The following is a 23,363-nucleotide window of genomic DNA, read 5'->3' as shown; positions in this document are numbered from 1 at the left end:
TCCCGGTTCTATTTAAGTTTGTATGTGGGCGAAATCATCACTCGCGTAGATTAAAAGACATCTGTTTGTATCAGTATTAGAATGCTGCAGCTTCCTTTTCTGTGGTTATCTTTGTTATACCTGCAAACGCACAGCTGGACTCACCACCTGCCTGCCACAGACGTCTTCATAAAAACACCAGAAACAACTTACTGTGTTTTATGTTTCTAAGCTTGTTGTGGTGTACTAAAAAAAACAGGTGGAGTAATGAAGGGGTTTTTATTGAACATCAATCCCTTTCACATTGTTAAAGTGTGTGTGCTGCTGTAAATGCGTTGTGCGTGGTGAGCAAATATGGTGGTGCGTCAGGACCACATTTCACCTTTTTTTGTGACATCACTTTCTTGTCTTATTTGATTTAGTTCAAATTGAAGAATCAAATCACTACCTGGTAATAAAATTCAGACGATCACTGAGCGAATCAGCTGAATCGTGCTATGAGCTTAACCTTCAGTTCCCTGCAGTCTGAGGTGAGCGAGTCTGCTTAGCGTAGCGAGATTCAGTAAAAGTTATATACTGGGTGATTGCTGTGATAATTGAATGGCGGTTGTTTGAGTATCATTTGTCTAACATACATGATGCGTGAGGGGTGGCAGCACTCGTACAACAGAATGTTTTTTTCACCATTCCAAAATAATTTGTGGCAGGCTGGATTACCCGTTTTCCAAATTATGCATGCTACCATGTCAAATGCACAAAACAGGTTATCATGGAGAGTTAAATAAAAAAAGTATTTGTAAATAACAAGGCAAAACTTAATTTCAGTGTGATTTTTTTTCTTAACTTTTACATGCTCAACAATGAACTAGTCATGGAATACTCAACAAAACAACGGCATTGTCGGATTTTTGTAGAAAATGTCTCCGTAATTCCTATTAGATCTGAAATGTAAAAAGGGTCTCGGACTTTTGGCTTATAAAAAAAAAAAAGGCATATAATTCCTAAAACCTTTGGGTAAACTGTCATAAGCTTTTCTCAGTGACAACAACAGGATATGGGTCACTCTTTATTCAAAAAGGCTTGCTGCAACATATGAACTGCCTGTGCTGGTCGTTCAATTTTATAATATTCGTAAATTGCAGGCGAGGACCACACAAAATCCTTCTGAGGGCCACAAATGGCCCCTGGGCCGCACTTTGACCACCCCTCATTTTGACCCTTTATTATTCATGAGGGTATTATGGTTAAATTCAAAGACATACATTATCACTAACAGGTCCCCACTTCCACTCATGACTATTTGGAAGGGTTTAGAGGTAGGTTAAATCAAATTCATGTTTGTTCTGAAATGAGGACATTTTGAAAATAAGTCTTGTTGCAGTTCTCATAACCCACTTCATGTGGTATTATTTAGATCTGGATAGAGGAAACCTTCCATGATATGAGTTGGTCCAGACTACACATAAAGAAACACTTGCTATGCCATAAGCTGGTTGAATATGCTTATTATTATTATTAATTATAATTTGGTATTATAATTTAAATAATAAATCATTCAACTCAAAATTTCGCTATAACAAATATAGTTCAAATGGTGGTGATGTTAGCTATAAGCTTATAAGTATTTATACCACTAATGCATTAGTTAACTTTGCTGTTATGAACTCATTTATGCTGGAATAAATGATCAGGTCGGACTGTTAACCGACCAGGTTTATCCAGCAGGCTGTGAGAACCCCAATGTAACTGCAATTAGAGTTTAAATCCTTATTCCTTATCACCATCCAATGATATTGTCTCTGTATTAATGTCAGATGTTAACTCCAAAGGAGGTTAGCTCTGATTTCTGAATAACCATGTAACTGTGAATTGGACTGAACACAAAACAATGTCTATTCCGCAGTGGTTGGTTTTATTGAACCAAAAGCAATTCCCTGTTACAGTAATTCTCTGATTCAAACAACTTTGGAATTCTTACTCATTACTAAACTAAAACATGCAAAATATATATGTGGAAATAAAGAACAAAACAAGAATAAACAATGGATTAAAATGAGCGGTTAGCAGATCTTAACTTAACTCAAAGTTGTTTAACACCGCCCTCGAAACACCGGCATTTCACGTATCAGCCTTGATAGACAGAACAGCTTCGGGAATCTCACTGGACGCTTTGATGTCTTACACAAAGCTAGTTCAGCTAAGCTACCTACAGTTCAGATACACGTGACCCTCCCAAGATGGCTGCTACGATGACGTATGAGGGGAGGTCCTAATGACGTAACCACGCTTACGCTGATAGGATAATGCCTCGCTTCGAGAGGGGGGGGGCAGCTAACTGGGAGTTTAAAGCAAAGCCCGCGACTTGAGCTCGGACAAAGAAATTAAACTGATAAGGAGAAGCGAAAAGAGAGAGGGGGGGGGAGCAGGGAAAGAGATGAAAAGAAAAAATGCGGTAACCCACGGCGGGGTTATTGATGAATCACAAATCAACACAGCAGAATCAATTGTAAAGTACATGCACATACAAAGAAAATGTTCAGCAAAATAATTCCAACTTCGTCGTGGAATAAAAGCATTAACCAACACCTACAAAGTTCTACCGCCTGCCCAGGCACTTCTAAACACCCTGTTGGTGAGACAGAAATGAAAGGGGGAAAACCCCGTTACTTTGAGTTGCCTCGGGGCTGGTCCGGAACGCTCCGAGTGTGGCTTTCTGGACGCGCTTCGACGAGCGCAGTTGTCCACAGGCTGCAGCGGGACGGGGAAGAAGCTGCTTCGTTTCTTCCTCCGGGTTCAACAGTCGCTTTGTTGGCCAGACAAAAGCGGGGTCCTCTTCGATCACTGGGAGATGCGGCGTCTCTCAGTCTTTTGATCAGAGGGAATTTAAAAGTACTTATTTAAGTCGACCTCCTGTTATAACAAACAGGGAATAACCGTTGCGTCGAAAAATCTCGGTCCAGCGAGCAATCGAACACGTGGCGGGGAATCAGCTGTGTGTGTGTCTCCTCGGGTTGGCTAAAAGCCAGGGAAGAAGGAAGCTCATCGTGTGTGATCGGCTTTTATAGCCATCACTATAGCAACCTTATCTTGATCGGCGGCCATTTTGCCGTGTTGCGTGATGGGAGTTGGTGGCCATTTTGACCACATTGCATCATGGGTAACGCAGTCCGTTACGTCCCGAATTGATGCCGTTTCCTTGATCGGCGGCCATTTTGCCGTGTTGCGTGATGGGAGTTGGTGGCCATTTTGACCACATGAGTTGGTGGCCATTTTGACCACATTGCATCATGGGTAACGTAGTCCGTTACCGCTTTCTGTCACGTCTGAACTGGCACAACATACCCCCCTTTAGCTTTGAAGAGTGGGATGCTGGTCACAGTCTTTAAAGCTACAACCAAGTCCATTCTGGCGTGACGAAAATCCGTTGTGCATGAGTGGAACAACCTAATAGTCTTTCTAGTAGTCCATTGGGATTCATGCAGTTCAGTTCATCATCCAAGAGGAGGAAAAACGAAGCATTCATTGTGCCTGGGTCAGTGACCTAGCCTGGGCAGGACTAAGCTATAGCTAGTCATTTCTATTGGCTAACAAGGCAACAATAAAGTAATAAAAAAAAAGAAATGCAAACTTCACAATCACCATTGTCAATACATTCATTGGTCATCAGGTTTGAACTTTGAACCAAAGAAAGGAGAGAGGGGAAAAAGGGAAAGGAAAGAGACCGCGGTTCGTAGTCTAATCAGCTTATGACCTTCAAGGAGCTGGTGCTACGAACCTGGGAGCGACAAAGGTGAGGGCGTCATTCCTGGTTTGCAACTGTTTGATCTGCTTGTATGCTGCATACGCCATCGCGGTAGTGATGGCCCATCCAAATACAAGGAGCACCACAATAATGGTCATAATGTGAGTGTCGGTCGACTCTGTAGCTCTGGGGAAGCGAAGCAGAGGGACCGAGCTCAACTCTGATGGAGTGAGACTGAATTTAATCAGCTGGGTGCCTGCAAGTAAAAGCTGTCTTTCAATGCCGACATCAATGCTGAAATTGTATCCCTTAAAGACATCTATTATTTCAATCTCTGAGTCATATTTATCAACGTCAAGGTGATGCAGAACCATGTTTCCAATGTGGACTGGAGCACCTTGAGGTGGGGAACAGAAAATGGTTTGGTTGGGCAGTTTTAGTCTAGTAACTGTGTCATGCTGCTCGTAGGATAACAGGGCTTCTGCCTCTGGGTTGCTAACGAGCCAGCGGTTACCTGCCCGCTCAATTTTGGTTTCCACACCTGCATCTTTAAGGGTCATTCTAGCCTGACAGTTTTGTTCAGGAGATTCATTAGACCACACAGGTAATTGGTAACGTCTCTGATAAATGGGTTGCTTGGGCATACCCAGTGGATGTCTTTGGTTTTGGTACACAAATCCAAATTAGTGACTAAATAAAGTTTGGGGTCAGCATCATGATAGGCCAATATTGAGGGAGTTTGTAGGTGTACGTGGGTCTCACCTTGCCAAAAACCGACATTCAATACTGATTTAAGCCTATACACATTAGCTCTTTCAATGATGGGAAGGTTTAGCATAAATCCTATCTCCAAGTTGTCAGGATTTACAAATATCGGAATTGCACTACCTAGGCTGTACGCCAGGTGCGTTTGTGGTGGTTGCAGTGTTTCACTAGAGGCAGATTTGAGAATATTTTCAACCAAATCTACTGGTACCAGGTACGGAGGAATCCGTCCTTCAGCAAGGCTATTTATGGATGAACTAACCTCTCGAGTGAGGTCCTGCATTAAATCTCTAACAACCTGAGTATACATCATGTCATTCTTTACCACTTCTGTGAGCGTTTCCAAAGCAATGCATGGTGTTGTGGCTGAGTGTGAATTATAGACGTGAAGTTATGTATGGACACTTGCTATATTAGTGCATGTTTAAAGTGTCCTGATTGAACATGCACTTGTCCTGTTTAATGCTATGCATTGTTCTCTTCGCTGGGGGCGGAGTTAGGCTCCGTTCCCTGTGAGGAGAGTTTAGTGGACGGTTTAGTTTGGTTCGCCTGAACCCATGTGTACTCTGGACTTTGCACGCTGGCTTCTAGGTTCTTTCGAGGCCACGCGAAAGTCGTTCGGAGACGGTCTTTTAAGTCAGTGACGCACTGGTGTGCAGTGTAGACGGTTGTCACACTGACGTCTTTGAGCTGGTAGATGAGATTCAGGGGAAGTGTCCTTTGTCTTCCTGTCATCATCTGGAAAAGTGTCACCCCTGTGGAGCATGGTGAGGTAGAGCGGACTAGCATTAGGACCAGGGGAAGCTTTGTATCCCGGTCCCTGTCATGGCTGCTGGCATGTTCCTTTGACATGCTGGCCACGGTGCAGTTCATTTGCTCCACCTGTCCGGATGACTGTGGGCGGTAGGGAATGTGGAATTTAACTTCCACGCCCAACATGTCAGAAAGCACGGTCAGAATGTTTGACGTGAAATGCGTTCCTCTGTCCGAGTCAATGGACAGGGGAAGGCCCCACCGGCTGAAAATGTGATTTGGCAGCAGGGCTGCTGTGGTGACAGCGGTGTCATTCGGTGCCGGCAAACATTCGACCCATTCTGTGAAACTGCCTGTTATTGTCAAAAGATATTTGTTATCTCTTAACGATTCGGGGACTGGACCGATCCAGTCAGTCTGCAAATGTGACCACGGAAATATAACCCCCCTTTGCTGAAGCAGGGCTCGGTCTAGTGGCCGTGTGGGTTGTAACTGGCTGCAGGTTAAGCAGCCTCGTACATACTCCTGGGTGTCCTGGGCCGCTGAAGGCCGGGACATCACCTGTTGGGGAGTTTTCAGATTAGCTTTGCAGCTTCTGTGTTCTCCTACTGGTGAGTCATGGACGTGTGTCAGTGTGATCCCAAGTTCGTTTGAATCTTTGGGCTGAATGGGCTGAAACTCATAAAACAGCTCCTTAAGTGCTGTTTCCTCCGTTTCAGTGGTCAGTGCATCAGCTTTTTCCAGCTGTTGCATGATTTCTGTTTCAAAGCCAGGGCAGGGCTCAGTGGGTGAGTCCCGGTTCTCTGGTTGATTCGGTGCTGGTTCTGTTGGGTCGGTTGCTGTCGCATACCCCAACAGATTTCCTTCAGCTTCAAGCGTTGCACCACAAATAGATCCAGCAGGCAAAGCTTCATGTCGCCTGATTTGGATCATGTTGGAAGGAAAAGTAAACACGGTGTCTGGAGAGTCCTGTCTGCCGGTCAAGGATAAGGGCAGGTCTCCGATGACGGGAATGCTCAGCTCAAAGTTGTGGAAAGAGCTTTCGATGAGCACCCCAAGAGGTTTCTTCGCCACCACTTGGATCGGCATGCGAGTTGGATTCTCCACTAAAAGGTAAGCTGAGCGGTTGTTCAGCTCAAGCAGGGGTGTGTCAGAGGATTTGGAAATCGGCTCTGTGGAAGGCAGAAATGGTGCTAAAAGTTCTTTGGGCTCCTCGGAGCATGTCACCTGGTTGATAGGGACGGACAGTCCACTTCCAGAAGTGAGGGGCTTGGGAGTCCCTACTTGGGCCCAAAGATGACCATGATAGCAGTCAATGAGTGGGGCTAACCTGTTCAACAGGTCCTGACCCACAAGAAAAGGTTCTGTGTCCAAAGTACATATGTAGATGGGGTGCACCAGGGTCATGTCACGGAAAGTGATGTCTAACCACGCCCGTTTGGTGATGCATGACTGATCCTGAGTGTAGCTAGTGATGCCCACGTTACAGGTCTCCACCTGGAACGGTTTCCCAAGAGACACCATAGCTCTGGTCACCTCATCAAACAAATCTGAGCACATTAGACTGATCTCGGAACCCGTGTCTAAAAGAGCATTTGCAGTTACACATCCTCCGATAACTGTCGAGCAGTATAAGCGGTGTGCATTTTCATGATGGTTTAGCTCACCTAGAAACCTTAGAAAAGGGGCTTTCTGATCACCTGCTGATGGGATCTTAGAAGGTTGTCGGTGAATTTTCGGTTGGTCCCCCCCCTTAATCAGATAAACTCTGTTAGAAGGGGAAGCCTGTTCCACGCCTAGTCATGCTGGCTGGGGTTTTGGGCCTGGCTTACCTGGAGGGTCGACAGGATTGGATGGTGGCTGGTACGGCTGCGGCGCGATCTGACGCACTGTTTCGGCGAGCGACCTGCGAAAAGTCTCCTCCATCTCCTTTCTCATTGACTCCTCTATGCACAGGTTCCAGCCTTTGTGGTCATGTGTGCTTTTCGACCTTTCCGGCCTGTCAGCTTGCTTACCGTATCGAGCTGGATCCGGCCTGTGCCATTTTTGAAACCTCTCACCTTCCATGCTGCCATGCTGACCTCTCCTATCCTGAGAAGCTTTCTTCTGCTGCGGCTCAAAACCATGTTGCTTCTTAGGACCAAATCTAGTTTTAGGTTTGAAGGGAGGCATCTCATGTCCCTCCAGACCTAAACTCTTTTCTGGTTTGGCTCGAATCTGCAGAACCTTTTTATCACTATCGGCTCCTTTGTTGGGCCGGACACGTGTTTCCCATGCCACCTGCGCGTATTTCCTGATTTCCTGCATGGTAAGTTTCTTGGTTCTACAATGCATGGTAACCTCATAACGCACGCTTTCATGAAGATTATGGAGGAACAAAGATTTGAAAGTGTGGTCTTCCTCCAAGCCGGGAGCATTTCGTCCCTGAAGGTAAGCAGCCCGCAAGCGACGGTAGTACGCTTTTGGTGCTTCAGTTCTCTTTTGCTGAATTGCAAAAGCTCCAAGAGTTGCAGAAGCTGGGTCTGTAAACACCGAATATTCTTCTCTTAAAGCCTGACAAAGAGCTGAATAACGGTCACGTGTAGCTGGGGGGAGGCTTTCTATGAAAACATGGACACTTCTGGACGTGGTTTTCCAGATAAGCTTCAACTTTTCTCGAGCTGAGGGGCTATATAAGTCTAGCAGACAGCGCTCTACCTCTCTGAGATAGTCATCAATGGTGGATTCTGTATTGCTAGAATCAAAACGCTCTATGTCTCGGGCCAGGGACTCAAGTTGACGCATCCGCAGTCCCTGTTCAGGGATCGGAGCTGGTCCATCTGAGTCCTCTCCTGACGACTCCTGCCTGTGGTAACCAAGATGGGAGGGAGGCTCCAGTTCTGACCACCTACCTGGCGGAGGCGGCCGTTCGTGGGACGCCGGGGGACCCCCCCTGTCATGAACTCTTGTCTGTGGACGCAGTTCAGAGGAGTGGGGTTCACCTGTGTTCCAGGAACGGTGCTCTCGTCGCCCTGGTGGGGGGAAAAGATCACAGCGGACCGTGTCAGGGGTCAGGTGGGAAGCAGGTGTTTTCCCATGATTTACATCATGTGGATCAGTCCTGATTGCCACCCTAAGTTGTTTAGGCATTTCTTTCCGTATCACACTGCTATATCTGTCCTGACCTTCGCTTACCCTTCGCTCAGAAGGTGTCTGAGGGCCCAGTTCATCCAATGTCCTCCAGGTGTGATCTCCATGTTTTCCTTTGGAGTTCTCACACTCAGATCCTTCTGTCTGCAAGCTAATGCGATCCTCCTCTCGCTCCTCTGTGGGATGACAGCTGCCCTGAACACTTCTCTGTTCTAGCTCCCTGATTCTTTCCTCAGCTAAAGCACGCCTCTCAACCTCTCTGTTACACAGATTGGTCTCTAGCGTTAACCTTCGGTGGTATAACGCAGTTAATTCACCCAAAACATCTGCTACCAATCTATGTTTAGGTTTGCTCTGGACCTCCTCCACCAATTCCTGAATTCTCCTCTCACAGTCTTCTATGCTAAACTGATTCAGACAGGTTTGTTCGTCCGGTGTCATTTTAAGCAGTGAGCTAATGACATCCTGGGCCTCCATTCCAATGGAATGGTTTGGACCTTCAGCTCCTTCAGACCTAAACACTGAGGAATCTTCACTATCCATTCTGTGTCAGCTATGGATAACAACACAACAAGTAACACTGTAGTTTAGCAGAGCGCTAAATGACAGACAACAAATAACAACGCTGTATTCTAGCTTAGCACTAAGCAACAACGCATACACTTTAGTTTAGCTCAGCGCTAAACAACAACTGCTAACACAACCGTTAAGTGGCTTCACTTTAACTGTTAACAGCAAACACGCACTATGACTCACACTACTGCAGGAAGTGGGTTCGATTACGTGCGTTTAATTAGGCTGCGCAGGGGAAAATCAACCCTGCGACTTACAACTCCTATGTTTTAGGAACGGTTAATATGCTTGTTTAACTTTGAGAATATTAACTTTGAGTGACATGGACCACTAACCTTTCGGCCAGTAATTAAGTGATAAAGCTGTGGCTTTGTTTGTGATGTAAGTTATTTCAGAACAGGTGCTCTACACATGTGTGGAAAATAGCAGTGTTTTGGAGCTTCAGAGGTGGCAAAGAATGACAGTTAAAAACCGCTAAATTGCAACCTTAGTTTCAAAATCACAGCTCAATTTTGACCACTTATGGTGAGCAGAAGGGGATAAAGGAGGAAAAAAAAAATAAAAAATAAAATAAAAAAATATGAATAAAATAAAATTAAAAAAGACAAAAGGCGTAACCGTAAGGTAAGTTTAAAGAAACTGACTTTCAAAACTGTCCCTCCGGGACACTGAGCGATCTAAGCTGTCTTTAAAACCGTGACTGCAACTACCTATCCTGGCCACCAGATGGAGGCAAGGTCTCTCTTTTCAAAGCAGAACACGACACAGACTCTGATTGACAAGTAGCAGACGCTGGCTGCTGTCTATTTCAATCTAGCTGACTTCCAGTCCAGAAATCAATATTCAAACCTCAGGTTAACAACCTCAAACCACCACAAACACGTATATATTTAGTAATGATACCTCCTTAATCAATTATGACTGAATAGTCCTTTTGGCAAGGTGAGCAGTCAAAATGCTGGAATATGGATTGTGTTCATTCAATTCATAAGTTGCTGGTTATTCGATTTAGTCTAAAGGAACGCCAATAAGTAGACTCCAGCCCACACCGGGAAAAGCCAATTTATGCTATGCCATAAGCTGGTTGAATATGCTTATTATTATTATTAATTATAATTTGGTATTATAATTTAAATAATAAATCATTCAACTCAAAATTTCGCTATAACAAATATAGTTCAAATGGTGGTGATGTTAGCTATAAGCTTATAAGTATTTATACCACTAATGCATTAGTTAACTTTGCTGTTATGAACTCATTTATGCTGGAATAAATGATCAGGTCGGACTGTTAACCGACCAGGTTTATCCAGCAGGCTGTGAGAACCCCAATGTAACTGCAATTAGAGTTTAAATCCTTATTCCTTATCACCATCCAATGATATTGTCTCTGTATTAATGTCAGATGTTAACTCCAAAGGAGGTTAGCTCTGATTTCTGAATAACCATGTAACTGTGAATTGGACTGAACACAAAACAATGTCTATTCCGCAGTGGTTGGTTTTATTGAACCAAAAGCAATTCCCTGTTACAGTAATTCTCTGATTCAAACAACTTTGGAATTCTTACTCATTACTAAACTAAAACATGCAAAATATATATGTGGAAATAAAGAACAAAACAAGAATAAACAATGGATTAAAATGAGCGGTTAGCAGATCTTAACTTAACTCAAAGTTGTTTAACACCGCCCTCGAAACACCGGCATTTCACGTATCAGCCTTGATAGACAGAACAGCTTCGGGAATCTCACTGGACGCTTTGATGTCTTACACAAAGCTAGTTCAGCTAAGCTACCTACAGTTCAGATACACGTGACCCTCCCAAGATGGCTGCTACGATGACGTATGAGGGGAGGTCCTAATGACGTAACCACGCTTACGCTGATAGGATAATGCCTCGCTTCGAGAGGGGGGGGGGCAGCTAACTGGGAGTTTAAAGCAAAGCCCGCGACTTGAGCTCGGACAAAGAAATTAAACTGATAAGGAGAAGCGAAAAGAGAGAGGGGGGGGGAGCAGGGAAAGAGATGAAAAGAAAAAATGCGGTAACCCACGGCGGGGTTATTGATGAATCACAAATCAACACAGCAGAATCAATTGTAAAGTACATGCACATACAAAGAAAATGTTCAGCAAAATAATTCCAACTTCGTCGTGGAATAAAAGCATTAACCAACACCTACAAAGTTCTACCGCCTGCCCAGGCACTTCTAAACACCCTGTTGGTGAGACAGAAATGAAAGGGGGAAAACCCCGTTACTTTGAGTTGCCTCGGGGCTGGTCCGGAACGCTCCGAGTGTGGCTTTCTGGACGCGCTTCGACGAGCGCAGTTGTCCACAGGCTGCAGCGGGACGGGGAAGAAGCTGCTTCGTTTCTTCCTCCGGGTTCAACAGTCGCTTTGTTGGCCAGACAAAAGCGGGGTCCTCTTCGATCACTGGGAGATGCGGCGTCTCTCAGTCTTTTGATCAGAGGGAATTTAAAAGTACTTATTTAAGTCGACCTCCTGTTATAAAGCAGGGAATAACCGTGTCGAAAAATCTCGGTCCAGCGAGCAATCGAACACGTGGCGGGGAATCAGCTGTGTGTGTGTCTCCTCGGGTTGGCTAAAAGCCAGGGAAGAAGGAAGCTCATCGTGTGTGATCGGCTTTTATAGCCATCACTATAGCAACCTTATCTTGATCGGCGGCCATTTTGCCGTGTTGCGTGATGGGAGTTGGTGGCCATTTTGACCACATTGCATCATGGGTAACGCAGTCCGTTACGTCCCGAATTGATGCCGTTTCCTTGATCGGCGGCCATTTTGCCGTGTTGCGTGATGGGAGTTGGTGGCCATTTTGACCACATGAGTTGGTGGCCATTTTGACCACATTGCATCATGGGTAACGTAGTCCGTTACCGCTTTCTGTCACGTCTGAACTGGCACAACACACTGAACGGTCTCACCCATGACGGCTGCACAAACAAATGCTTTTCTTAATACAACATCTGTTAATCATTGGTTATATAAACAAGCCCATAACAAAACGATCAGAACATGAAGCAATGGTCTGAAGGTGCATTCCAGGCTTTATAAATCCAATATGTGAAAGAGGAAATGCAACAGGATTTTGCCTCTCCAGCTGCTGGCAAACTGGTTGCTCGCGTCTGCCCGGTTGATTAAGCAAAATTAAGCAACAACAACATTGTGAAGGAGATCTAGTGGCTTTCTCAGTACTTTATCAAAATACAGTTATTGTTACCATTAGTGGTCATTGAAATAATGCTTCATTTGTCCTGAAAAGTGTTTTAATTACAATCAATTGCAGAATGTGTACCCACAAGACCTCTAGTGTGTGACAGATGGAAGTGTGATTGGTCTTTATCTTGTTACACTATAATAGTATGTATAGACTTATGGGCATCCCTAAACAGATTATAAATCCTTACATTTCACTCATGTTTCATACAAGGTGTCTAACCTTAATTAGTGTTGCAGGCTTTTCAGCAGCTTGGGGTTGTTGCCACAGTCTTCGTCAACAACCCTATTTTTCTGGACATAACCGAAAAACATATGAACGCTAAATAAAAAATCTCGTCTAGGATGACAATAACTGAACAGAAAAACACTGGATTTAGATTAAAACGGTGTGATTTCCAAAGATCGTACAGGAGCTGATTGTGCGAACAAGCAGTTTCCGTAAGTCCTGGCACACCGCAGAAAGGAAGATGCCAGCCTGCATGAGTTGTTGCAGGAGACAGCGTGGAAGCCCACACTCGAGTCAGGGGAACCAGCGTTCAGCCGGCACCATTTTCCCAGAAAATGTCTGTCACTGCTTGATACATTTTATCGCAGGGTATGGGAGCACTTAATCGGTGGTTTGGCCGTCTGTCAGACTCAAAAGACCACAGACCACCTGTTGGCCACAGATTTTCTTTGAAGACGTAAGATTTTCCCTTGCGACGGCTGACCATTGCACAGCGTGAACCTGGCAGGTGAAAAGACAAGATAAATTTGAAAAATTGCCAATGAGACTTCATTTTCTGGAGTGGTGGAAGTGAAGAAGGTGGAGGATCTCTGGCAGAAATGTTGTAGGTAGATCTTAGACCAATGCAACAAAAATAATGGGCAACACCAAGAGGAAGTATGATAGCGGGGAATTTGGGAACATTTTACAGCAGATGACGAAATAAAGACGTCTCTAACTAGACCATCCTGAAATCCATGCTGCAAGTCTAACTAGATTTGCTGTAAATTCACTTGACAGTAGACAACCTAATTGTCAAATAACGTAAATTACATTATGCTGTCAAAATGAACATACCTGAACATTGAACATTGACCAGAGAAAGCAGAGGTGAGAGCTATCTAAGGAGCTCAGATAATTTATGAACCTGTGACAACGAGGCAAGAGACATTGCAACCATTGATTGATCAGGTTGGTAATGCCAAGAAAACCATCAAACCCATATATGCTGAACTCTTAGATGAATGTAAATCACTTTCTCACCTCCCATCACATTTTGAGCCATAATGGAAGAAAACCCAGGAGGGCTCCATTATTGACAAACACTTTTGTAAAGGCCAGACTGGAAACCACCGCAATGCAAGCTGGCAAGCCCCTCTTTGGAACCGATGAGACAAAACTGGACATTTTTGGTCATCTCAGCTATGTGTGCAGACGAGAAAATGAAGCTTTCAAAAAGAAAGAAAAACAACTACTATGAAACATGGGTGGAGCCTGGCACGGGGGGTCAGAGGGGTGCTGCAACTCGTACTGCCTAGAGTTAAAAAGCTCAGCTTCAGCTTTGAGCAAATTGCTTAGGAAGAGTTGGTCAAACTTCCAGTTGGCAAATGCATACTTTTTTTTGTCTATGACATTTTCAATTGCTTAATCATATGAAACTAAATCAATAATCAAAAACAAAGTCTTGAGGGGTTAGTGGTGCATTCACTGCAAAAATGGATCTAAAAAATAAGTAAAATGTTCTTAAAGTTAGTGTATTTGTCCTTGATTTGAGCAGGTAAAAAAGATGATTTGCCAATGGAATAAGATTTTTGCACTTAAAATAGGAACAATTCATCTCCATCATCTTATTTCAAGTGCAGAATGTCTAATTATCTTATTTTAGGGGTTAAAATACTCATTCCATTGGCAGATAATCTTATTTACCAGCTCAAATCAAGGACAAATACACTAACTTTAAGAACATTTTACTTATTTTTAGATCCATTTTTGCAGTGTTTAGCTGATGAGATGACATTATACATGATGTTGGCTTCACAAGAACCTGACAAGGAGATTTTTCAACAATAAATGGGGGAAATGGGAGTGTCGTTAGTCTCGCTTAGGAGAAATCTGTCTTGAACAAAGGGCACTGCATACGTAGATATAACAAAACAAGTGAAGGCAACTGCAACAATAAATACATTTATAGAAAAGTTCATACTGGAAATCTTAAGTTGCGTTATTAGCTGTGAATGTATTGTCTCTCTTCTCCTCCATGCTTCTTGGGAGTTTTAAAATACTTTGCACAATTGAATGCACATTGCCCAGACAAAAGGCAGCTTACCAAAGAGGAAACCCTGTTAATAATTACATTTAGGAATTCATGACCTCTGGGAATTTTTATGTGCAGATGAGAAGCCAAATTCGTATAATTCACAAGCTCTTTTGTTGGGTTAATTTGATCTTAAAATTAAAAAAAACAATCAAGGTATCAGATCAATACTTCATGAAATCAATAAAGCCCATTTAAACTCATTAAGCCCCCCGAGGTTGAGAGTATAAGACAAGATTTGATTTCTGTGTTGCTTTTTTTTCTTCATTATCTGGTTCCTCAAGTCTGACAACATTGTGGGACTATTTTAAGAGGATGAGCTCATACCACCTTTCTGGCATCGCCACTCCAGCACACACCTTCCCGGGGGGATGTCTGGCCCACTAACGGGCTCTGATGGCCGAGCAGGAGCTGCAGAGGGGAGTGGGCCTCTCTCTCTGGGACCATGTGGAGCTCTTAGCTGCAAGAGAGAGTGTTAACGGAAGAGAGGTGAATAATTTAGAAACATCATTTCTGCTGGCCGTTAAATATTTAAGCAGCCTCTGATGTAACTGTGGAACAGGAATGTGAGTGCGTGTGCACGAGTATCTTCCTACATTTGTGCACTTCGGGGGGGGGTACGGATGCAGAGAGGGGATGTTATTTAAGGAGAGTCCATGCCAGCTTCTCTGAAGTGAAAAGAGGTGAAAGATGAGGGTTAGGAGAGGAAAAAGTGGATGAGAGAAGAAATGACAGGTCTTTAAAATCTTGAATGAAGTTGGTGTTTTGTTGGATGTTTTATACAACATTAACTCCGAGTTGTTTTCTGTTTTGTTATTTATTTCAAATATAGTGTCCAAACAAGGATGCATATTCTAATTTTCAAAAATCTGAGAGCTATGGCATGCATTTGTATTCACACCCCAGTATCCATACTTTGTAGAACCACCTTTGGTTCTGGTATGTCTCAACCAGCTTCACCTGTTTGGGGGCAAGCATTTTACCTTCATTTTTTTGGTAAATTAGACTTTAAGACAATATAGATCTGGACTTTATCTTGGCCATTCTAAGTGTATTATTTTATCTAACGCACTTCTTTGCAGCTCTAGCTGGTTTGCTGTCATCATTGTTGTCCTGCTGGGAGTATCTTTGAGTTTTTATCAGATTTTCTTCCAGGACAGCCCTGTTTTTGGCTCCAGCCACCTTCCCATCAGCTCTGACCAGCTTCTTGCTCTCTGATGAGCATCAGTATCCCCACAGCATAATGCTGACCAAAAATAAATTCAACACCACAAACTTAAATAAGCACCTCCAAAAGCACCGTGCTAAAGAACATGCAGAACTCTTTTTAACAATGTTCATTTCAAGCCTGATCACTCACATGGCAAGGTACACGGTTTATCCATTCAACTGTAGTATCGGATCGGTATCGGCCGATATGCTTAGCCAGGGTATCATATAGGATTGGATTGGAAAGAACTGGATCGGTGCATCTTTAGATTTTTGGGAAATCTCTCATCAAGCCTTCTGTATTTTGTGTTGGATATATTCTGGTGCACTAGTTTACCTTTTCTCAACTTCATAAGAGAACAGCCTGCATGTATAATCTGACCCAATCTGTATAATCTGATTGAATTTGACTTTGCAAAGTGCCTTGAGATGAAATGTCTCATGAATTGGCGCTATATAAATAAAATTTAATGGAATTTAATGTTATGAAAAATAAGGCATGGTTTGAGCTGATATTTATCATCCAGTCCCTATCATTTTTCCCATCCATTGTGGGAGCTAGAATTAGACAAATACTTTGAGAATTTCTGCACTCTGCATCTGCCGGCTGTTCCCTTGCCCCCTCTGAGAAAGGTGTGTGTTTTGACATTACACGTATGACGTTAACTAGATAAGAATTGGTCATTTTATGATGAGGGATTGTTGAAATTAAGTGGGTGATCGGTCTCTGATCCTTTCTGCTCTTGTCAGGCAGCCAAACATCCACACTGTGACTGTTATCTATGGTGGGCAAGGAGCAACTTTGGGTCTACATTGGGGTGGGGGGGGGGGGGGTTACACTCTCTGCCAATTTAATTTATTGAATCATTTCATTTTGTAAAAGGATTAAGGCTAATCCAACATGTCTGCATTAGAAATACATTATAATGATCTTACTGCAATTTACTCACTGCAAAAAGGAAACTAAAGTAAAACTTTCTTGAAATTAATGTATTTGTCCTTGATTTGAGCAGGTAAATAAGATTATGCACCAATGGAATAAGATTTTTGCACTTAAAATAGACACAACTCATCTCCATCATCTTATTTATTATCTAATTTTAGGGCAGATAATCTTGTTTACATGCTGCATTTAAGGATCAATACACTCATTTCAAGAAAATGTTACCCACTTATAGTTCCTTTTTTGTAGTGCTTAAGTTTTCTTTGTATTTAGCTACTCTGCACCTTTTCTGTTTCACGTCAGTTCAACCATTAATAAAAGGTTTGCTTTTTGTCATATTTTTTTCTAATTCAGTAGAAAATATTTAACATTTGTAGACTACATTTTATCACAAAAATGACAAAATCTTCCAGGTGTTGAACCTGAAGTGGAGACAAGAGCTATGGAGACGCATGTTGCATAGTGAAGAGTGATTTATTTATTTATGATTAGGCACAGGTGAACAGAGTGAGACAATTAGGCTCTGGGAAAAGACGGGCAATGAACTGACAGGAGCAGGGGAATAACACAATCTACCAGGGACTTAGAGAATGGCCAGACAAGAGGGAAAAAACTTAACTGAACTAAAAGAACAACAGGATAAATGAAGACCATAAGCTTGCTAGATCTAAAAATACCAACATAAACTGATAACAAAAAATACAGAACAGCAACTGAACTAAAGAAAGGCAAACATAACATAAGAATCGAACAAAATAACTAAAATGATAAGAACATAAGCTAACTAAACAGGACCTGGATGTAACATCACAATAAAAAATCCTGAACAGAAAATTAAATAGACCCAAACGGGTATCTAGGGGTGAACAGAATATAGTGTAACAATGACCAGGCTGCAGGGTTCCCAGGGAGCAAACTTAAGTATTAACACCCCTGGGGATCCTGACAGGTGTATTTACTGACATGGTGCTATGATATGGTAGGGAATGATATGTTATGTAATTAGACAAGAGGGGACTGAAACTAAAAATGTTTGCATGGACAAGTTATAGGTCTGTTACCTGGCCCTCTCTCTGCTATCTGAAGGGGACTAATTTGCACTGCAGTGTCCTGCTCATCCAATTATCTGACGAGAAACCTTACTCTCGGTCATCTGTTCTGCTGTCACTCTTTAATCTTCATATAAAAAACAACTCAGCCCATCTTCAAATGTCTCACAAAACAGTTAGAAGTCATTAGGTATAACAACTGGATAACGTCGCGAGCAGCAGAGCCTCCTTGCTTCTCTCGTATTTACTTTCATCCCTTCATTCATGTCCAGTAGCGGCCCAGAGAGCATCCACTCCTGGGCCCCGTCATGTGTGTGTGTGTGTGTGTGTGTGTGTGTGTGTGTGTGTGTGTGTGTGTGTGTGTGTGTGTGTGTGTGTGTATGTGTCAGGGTTAAACTGTTTCAGCAGCCTGTCTCTCATTGTGTCACTCTGTTGCCTCACTCTGCTCTGACTCACTTTAAAGCTCGGCCACACACACCAACATGAACTGGCACACAAACCTCTTCACTCCTCTCAACCGGGGTTAAATGATCGCACCCAGATTATTAAACTCGCCCGAGTTCTCTCGCTTTTCTGTGTGTGTGTGTGTGTGTGTGTGTGTGTGTGTGTGTGTGTGTGTGTAGTGATGAGTTGTTGTGGGTTCTTCCCCTGTGAGGGCCTTGTTTACTCAGTGGGGTCCTTTTCACACATTCGGTAGCCCGGCCAGACTGCCTGTTTGTTTTTCCCACATCGTCTCCTCTCCCCCGTCTTTGTGGAAATAACATTCCCCATCACCCCTTCATCCGAACCTCTTCCCTTCACCTTCCTCCCCCCCGCCCCCGTTCCCTTCATCTTTAACAGGTTCAGTGTTTGTTTGGCGGCCTGCTCAACCCCTTAAATCATGGATAACTTTTTTGGATGTACACAGACAAGGAACATTTGCATCTATTAAAAAAAAAAGCAAAAGCATCCATCCGTTTTGTATTTGCCATTGTTTGCAAAACACTGTGAAAATTGTTGGCAGTCCTGAAGAAGATGTGTAAAAAGCCTTAATATAAACGAGTCTTCTATAGAAACAGAATAACGTCACACTGAAAAAAAAAAATTCAATTACATGTATTTCAAGGGGAGTGCTAGAGGTGCCAATTATTATAACAGCCATCATTTAGTTAAACATAGTACAAATAAGACCAAAATATTCAGACCTTCAAATTTAGATTTGAGGTAATCTTTCAATTTTAACTCCATATATTTCTTCTGAGGATTTACCGTAGCACAGCTGTAAGCATTGTTGGCTTAGCAAAAAAAAAAAAGAAAATGTTCTGGGCTGTATTTCCAGTCTGGGGTCTTTCTGCAGCAGCTTTGCATGTTCGCCCCACGCGTGTTCCTGGGCTCTGTTTGTGCCTGCTGGCTTCCTCCCACTGTCCACTGTCTGGCTACCTGTCCAGGGTGTAGCCCGCCAACCACCCGCCCTCATTGACCCACCTCCTGGGACGGAGATCCGTTCTTACTAGAAGTAAAATTAACACGTTGGAGTGGCACGTTCCCGTCTTCAATCTAATAATCTGTGGAGGGATCTGGAGATTAGGGGGAAGTCCGTCTCATTTCCAATCCGATACAGACTTGTTGGTTGAATAAGAATAATTTTAAATCTAACTTTGCCAGGGATATTAATAATTTTGAGCTATAGTGCACTCAAATTAAACATCTCAGAGTAAGAACACACCGTTTTAATAAAAGGTTAATTTCTTTCAAGCCTTTCTACCAGTCTTCTGCATCCTCAGACTGCATTAAATCCCACAGACCTGAAAATAATTTCACATAAAACATCAAGAAAAATAATACACCTTCTTTAAAATGTCAGTCGTCCCCATCTGTATCTTGATTCCACTCTGAAAGAGGTGAAACAGGTATCTGATTTATCTTGTGTTTTCACAGCCGCCTGAATCGGAATAATCTGGCCGTGTTTCCTGAGCTCCTTTTCCTGGGAACAACAAAGCTTCACAGACTGTAAGTCATGCTGTTGTTTTTTTTTTTTATTATGTCTATTGCCAATTTGATTTCCATTGAAAGACTTTAAAGTGAGACAATTTTTTTTAATGTAACAAAGTTCCGATGGTTGCTAACGGTTTGTAGGGTTTTGTGTATTTCTAACACCAACCTGTTTGGGTTTAATGATTCTGATTCAAAGGGGCTTTGAAGTTTGTGAAAGAAAGTGCTGGTAGATCCCTTGGATGGAGGTGTTAGGCGAGTGGGAGCCGAACATTGCATGGCTCCGTCCGTAGCAGCCAGTTCAGTAGCTAATGGAGATTATCACCCTAACAGCTGCTGCCCACTGGGAGAGAGGTGTGTGTTTTGGTCTGGGAGAGTAGAAAGTGAGAATGGCTGACTGAAGATGGTCTAAGCAGATATTTTAAAACAGTTTTTTTTCCCCCCCTCTCGGCATTACCTTTTCACCGCAGAATAGTTTCAGCTGCACACATAAAGGCTCTGGTTTGCATTCAAGCTAGCAAACCGCTGTTTGTTGTCGTCGAGCACCGTCCCCAGCCTGTCACCGTCTGCTCCGTAAACTGAGCTTTGGATTCCCAGTACTGCTGGGCTGGGCCTGCAACGCTGCTGAAACGGTGGGAACCGACTTCCCGTCACGGTCGTTTGCGGGTCTCGGGGAGCAATTATGGTTGCATATATTTATATGTGCGGCTGCATATATTTATCTAAAGCTATGCTGAAACGCTGAGCTGATTCACACAGTGTGTGAAAGTTGTTTATGTTCTGCGGCTGCTGCCGTGGTCGGCTGGGCTTGACCTGCTGTGTTTAAGGGTGTGTGTCTGCATGCGCGTCTGTGATTCTGCAAGTGTGTGTGCTTCTCAAGGCCAAGAGCTGGCACTTTGCTCAGCGTGTGGGCCGAGGTAAAAATACAACGCGGATATGTTGCGCTCCTCAACATGTCACTGACAAGCAGTTTTATGTTAGCTGCCTCAGCACTGATGATATATGAATGTTTAATTGCAGCTAAGATACAGCGAATCGCAACAAAATGAAAGCAAATTTGAAAATGATTTCAAAAATGAATTTGAAAAAAAAAGAAACAAATTGCTGAAAGTTTTAATCTGTGCGGTGTCCTGCGAGAGCTAAAAAGCGTTTGTGTGTTGTCTGTTTGACAAAAATGCCCTTGTCTGCTATTTTGTAAGCTTTATAGTCTTCTTTTCACTTTTAGAAAACAAAAGAAGTCCCTGAGAGCCTCTGAAATACAATCTTGTTGGGTTTCATATTGAGGGCTGAAGGTATGTGCTAGCTTCACTGGCTTTGAGTTTTGCAACAGTGTAGCTATAAATGAGCACTTGCTGAACCTGCTATTATGAAAATGTTGTTTTCATTTTTGTGTGGCTCTGAAATGTGTGTGTGTGTGAGTATTTACTGTACGGGCTGTAACCTTTGCACAGCTCAGTGGTTTAGCCTTCTGAGCGTCGAGTTATGCTGCTATGAGGCCAGGTATGATTTCTGGAAACTCTTGCTGCTTGTTTGTGTGTTTGTGACAAATACATGACTGAGACTGGTTTGTGTCTGAACGACACATGGCTGCAGTTGTGAAGTTATGTGAACTCTGCTGTAAACTAAACTGCATTAAAAGTCTGACGGTGATGGATTAGCTTTCCAACACAAACACAATATCAAATTCATTATGATTAACTTTAATACTTAAAAAATGTGTTGCTCCTCATGCTGGATTCTGTGATTTAACACCCACCTGTGCTAAATTTAAAGTAAAGCTGAATAATATATGTGGTGAAAATGTATTATTTTAGCCTTTCATCTCACATTTACCTCATAGAATATCATTTTCACTGTTTCACACAATGAAAAACAATTTAGCAGTGAATATTAAGCTCATTTATATATACAAAAATAATACACTAAATAATGCACAAAACAACAGGATTTCAGAAACGTGCACGGTGTGAAAGGGTCGTCAGCAGGAACAAGGCAGAGCTTCAAGGAAAACCAGAGCTGCATGGATAGTCAGATGCTTGGTAAAGATTTATAAGCTATACCAGTTTAAGTGACACGTTGACAGAACATTAGATTAACTCTATTAACCTTTTTAATGCCATGTTGGAGCAGCATATTGACACTACAGAAGAAAGTGACAACTAGGACAAACTATGTGCGGCTGTCAGCGAAACAAAAACAGGGACTGCAGTGCCTTAAACATTGCTTGTTGGTAAGTTAACTGCAGTTGGAAATGCTAATATAATATTGATGAAATGACTTTTCGCTTTTAATTTTTTAATTGGTTCTAAAATGATTAAATTGCAAAATGAGTCAGATAGTGGCTTCAGTAAGCCTTGTATTAACTTTATTTATTAAGGTGTTTGACCCATGATGGTGACAGATGCTAAAATAACACATTACAGTCAAAATCAATGGGTTACATGTCCTAGGGTCGATGAATACCATGAAAATAAACATGTCGGTATATCACGGCAGATATTTCACAATATCTAAGGTAGCAAAACCCTTTCCTGTTGATATTGGTGGTCCCATTCAAGCTTTATGCCATTTAAAGTACAAAATGAAATGAAATTGCATAAATACGATATGCTGATAAAAATACGATTTTCTAGAAACGTCCTCGCTCAAAGTATTGTCCAAGTTCTTACAGACACAGAAGAGAAAACATGTAGAATGAGGTCTGAACCCTCTTCATCAAACCCATTTTAAACACCTGTGTCCGGACCTCTTCCCCTCCCTCGTTGGATACCTAAATGGACGTCCCCAGCACTCCAGGGCCCTGACTGCATTACACAGACACATCTGGAGACACCTTGTTCTAGGAAATACCCCGCCTCCCCAAGAAAAAGAAATCCTTTGTGTTTTTGTCTGAATGTGACACAAAAAAGACCCCACCGTCCCCCAATAAAAACCTCTATCCACACAGCAGCACTGCTGAGGACCACAGCTGGGACTGTTTGTCCTGAGGGGAAAAGAGAGAGTGAGAGAGACAAGAGAGCAATGAGACACATTTAGTAGGAGATCAAACTGAGCCAGTTCATCAGGGGGACTCTGTAAAATAAGACTGGCTTGTAATAGCTTAAAGCTTTGGATATCAGCCAGGAGTTCCACTAGCTGAAGAAATCAAACGTATCCGTTATGAGATAGGGCAATACTGACTCAAATGAAAAATCTGTAGTTAAACAAAAATCCTAATGGTTTTAGTGCAAATATGTCCTTTTAATGAAGTTCTGTAAACGAATGCCTACGGAGTTAATATTAGAGAACCCTGCCTTGTAATATCTGACTTAAAAGAGTAAATTCAGTTAACATATTTGTTGCTCAGTAACTAAGTTGGTTTGCTGGAGAAGGTTCTCATACAAACAAGTTAATTTTGGTTGTTTGTTCAAGCTGTTACGTGACCTGATGGTCCCGAGCAGGAAAGTGCAGCGGAGCAACGAAAGTTTTTACCCAGACTCATCAACCTCAAGCTGACCTCATGACACAAGGTGCAGTCATGCCGATCAACAGGTGTGGAGCTGCCAAGACTCAGGTGCAACATTTTCACAGAGTTTATTTTAGCTTGACTGACACATTTCCTTTTAGTACTTTCAAACTGTGGTTGCACTTCTGGTTTTATCTATTTTTGCTTCATCTACCTTGTTTTGTACCTGTTCTTTATGTTTTCTTTTATCACCTGCTGTGTTTTTATT

At 42.7% G+C, this 23,363-nt stretch overlaps 1 protein-coding gene across 18 annotated transcripts in view; it reads left to right on the top strand.

Annotated features, from left to right (window-relative positions):
- slit2 (slit homolog 2 (Drosophila)) overlaps positions 1-23,363 on the top strand; it is a 146,086-nt gene that overhangs the window by 16,211 nt on the left and 106,512 nt on the right. For all 18 annotated transcript variants that reach the window (XM_036136949.1, XM_036136947.1, XM_036136955.1 and 15 more), the window contains exon 4: positions 19,597-19,668. In XM_036136949.1, the coding sequence (XP_035992842.1) occupies positions 19,597-19,668 (72 nt within the window). The remainder of the gene's footprint in view (positions 1-19,596; positions 19,669-23,363) is intronic.

Source organism: Fundulus heteroclitus, chromosome 5, assembly GCF_011125445.2.
Source record: "Fundulus heteroclitus isolate FHET01 chromosome 5, MU-UCD_Fhet_4.1, whole genome shotgun sequence".
Classification (NCBI taxonomy): domain Eukaryota; kingdom Metazoa; phylum Chordata; class Actinopteri; order Cyprinodontiformes; family Fundulidae; genus Fundulus; species Fundulus heteroclitus.
Note: the sequence above shows the minus strand (reverse complement) of the source record. Positions and strands in the feature narration are given on the sequence as shown.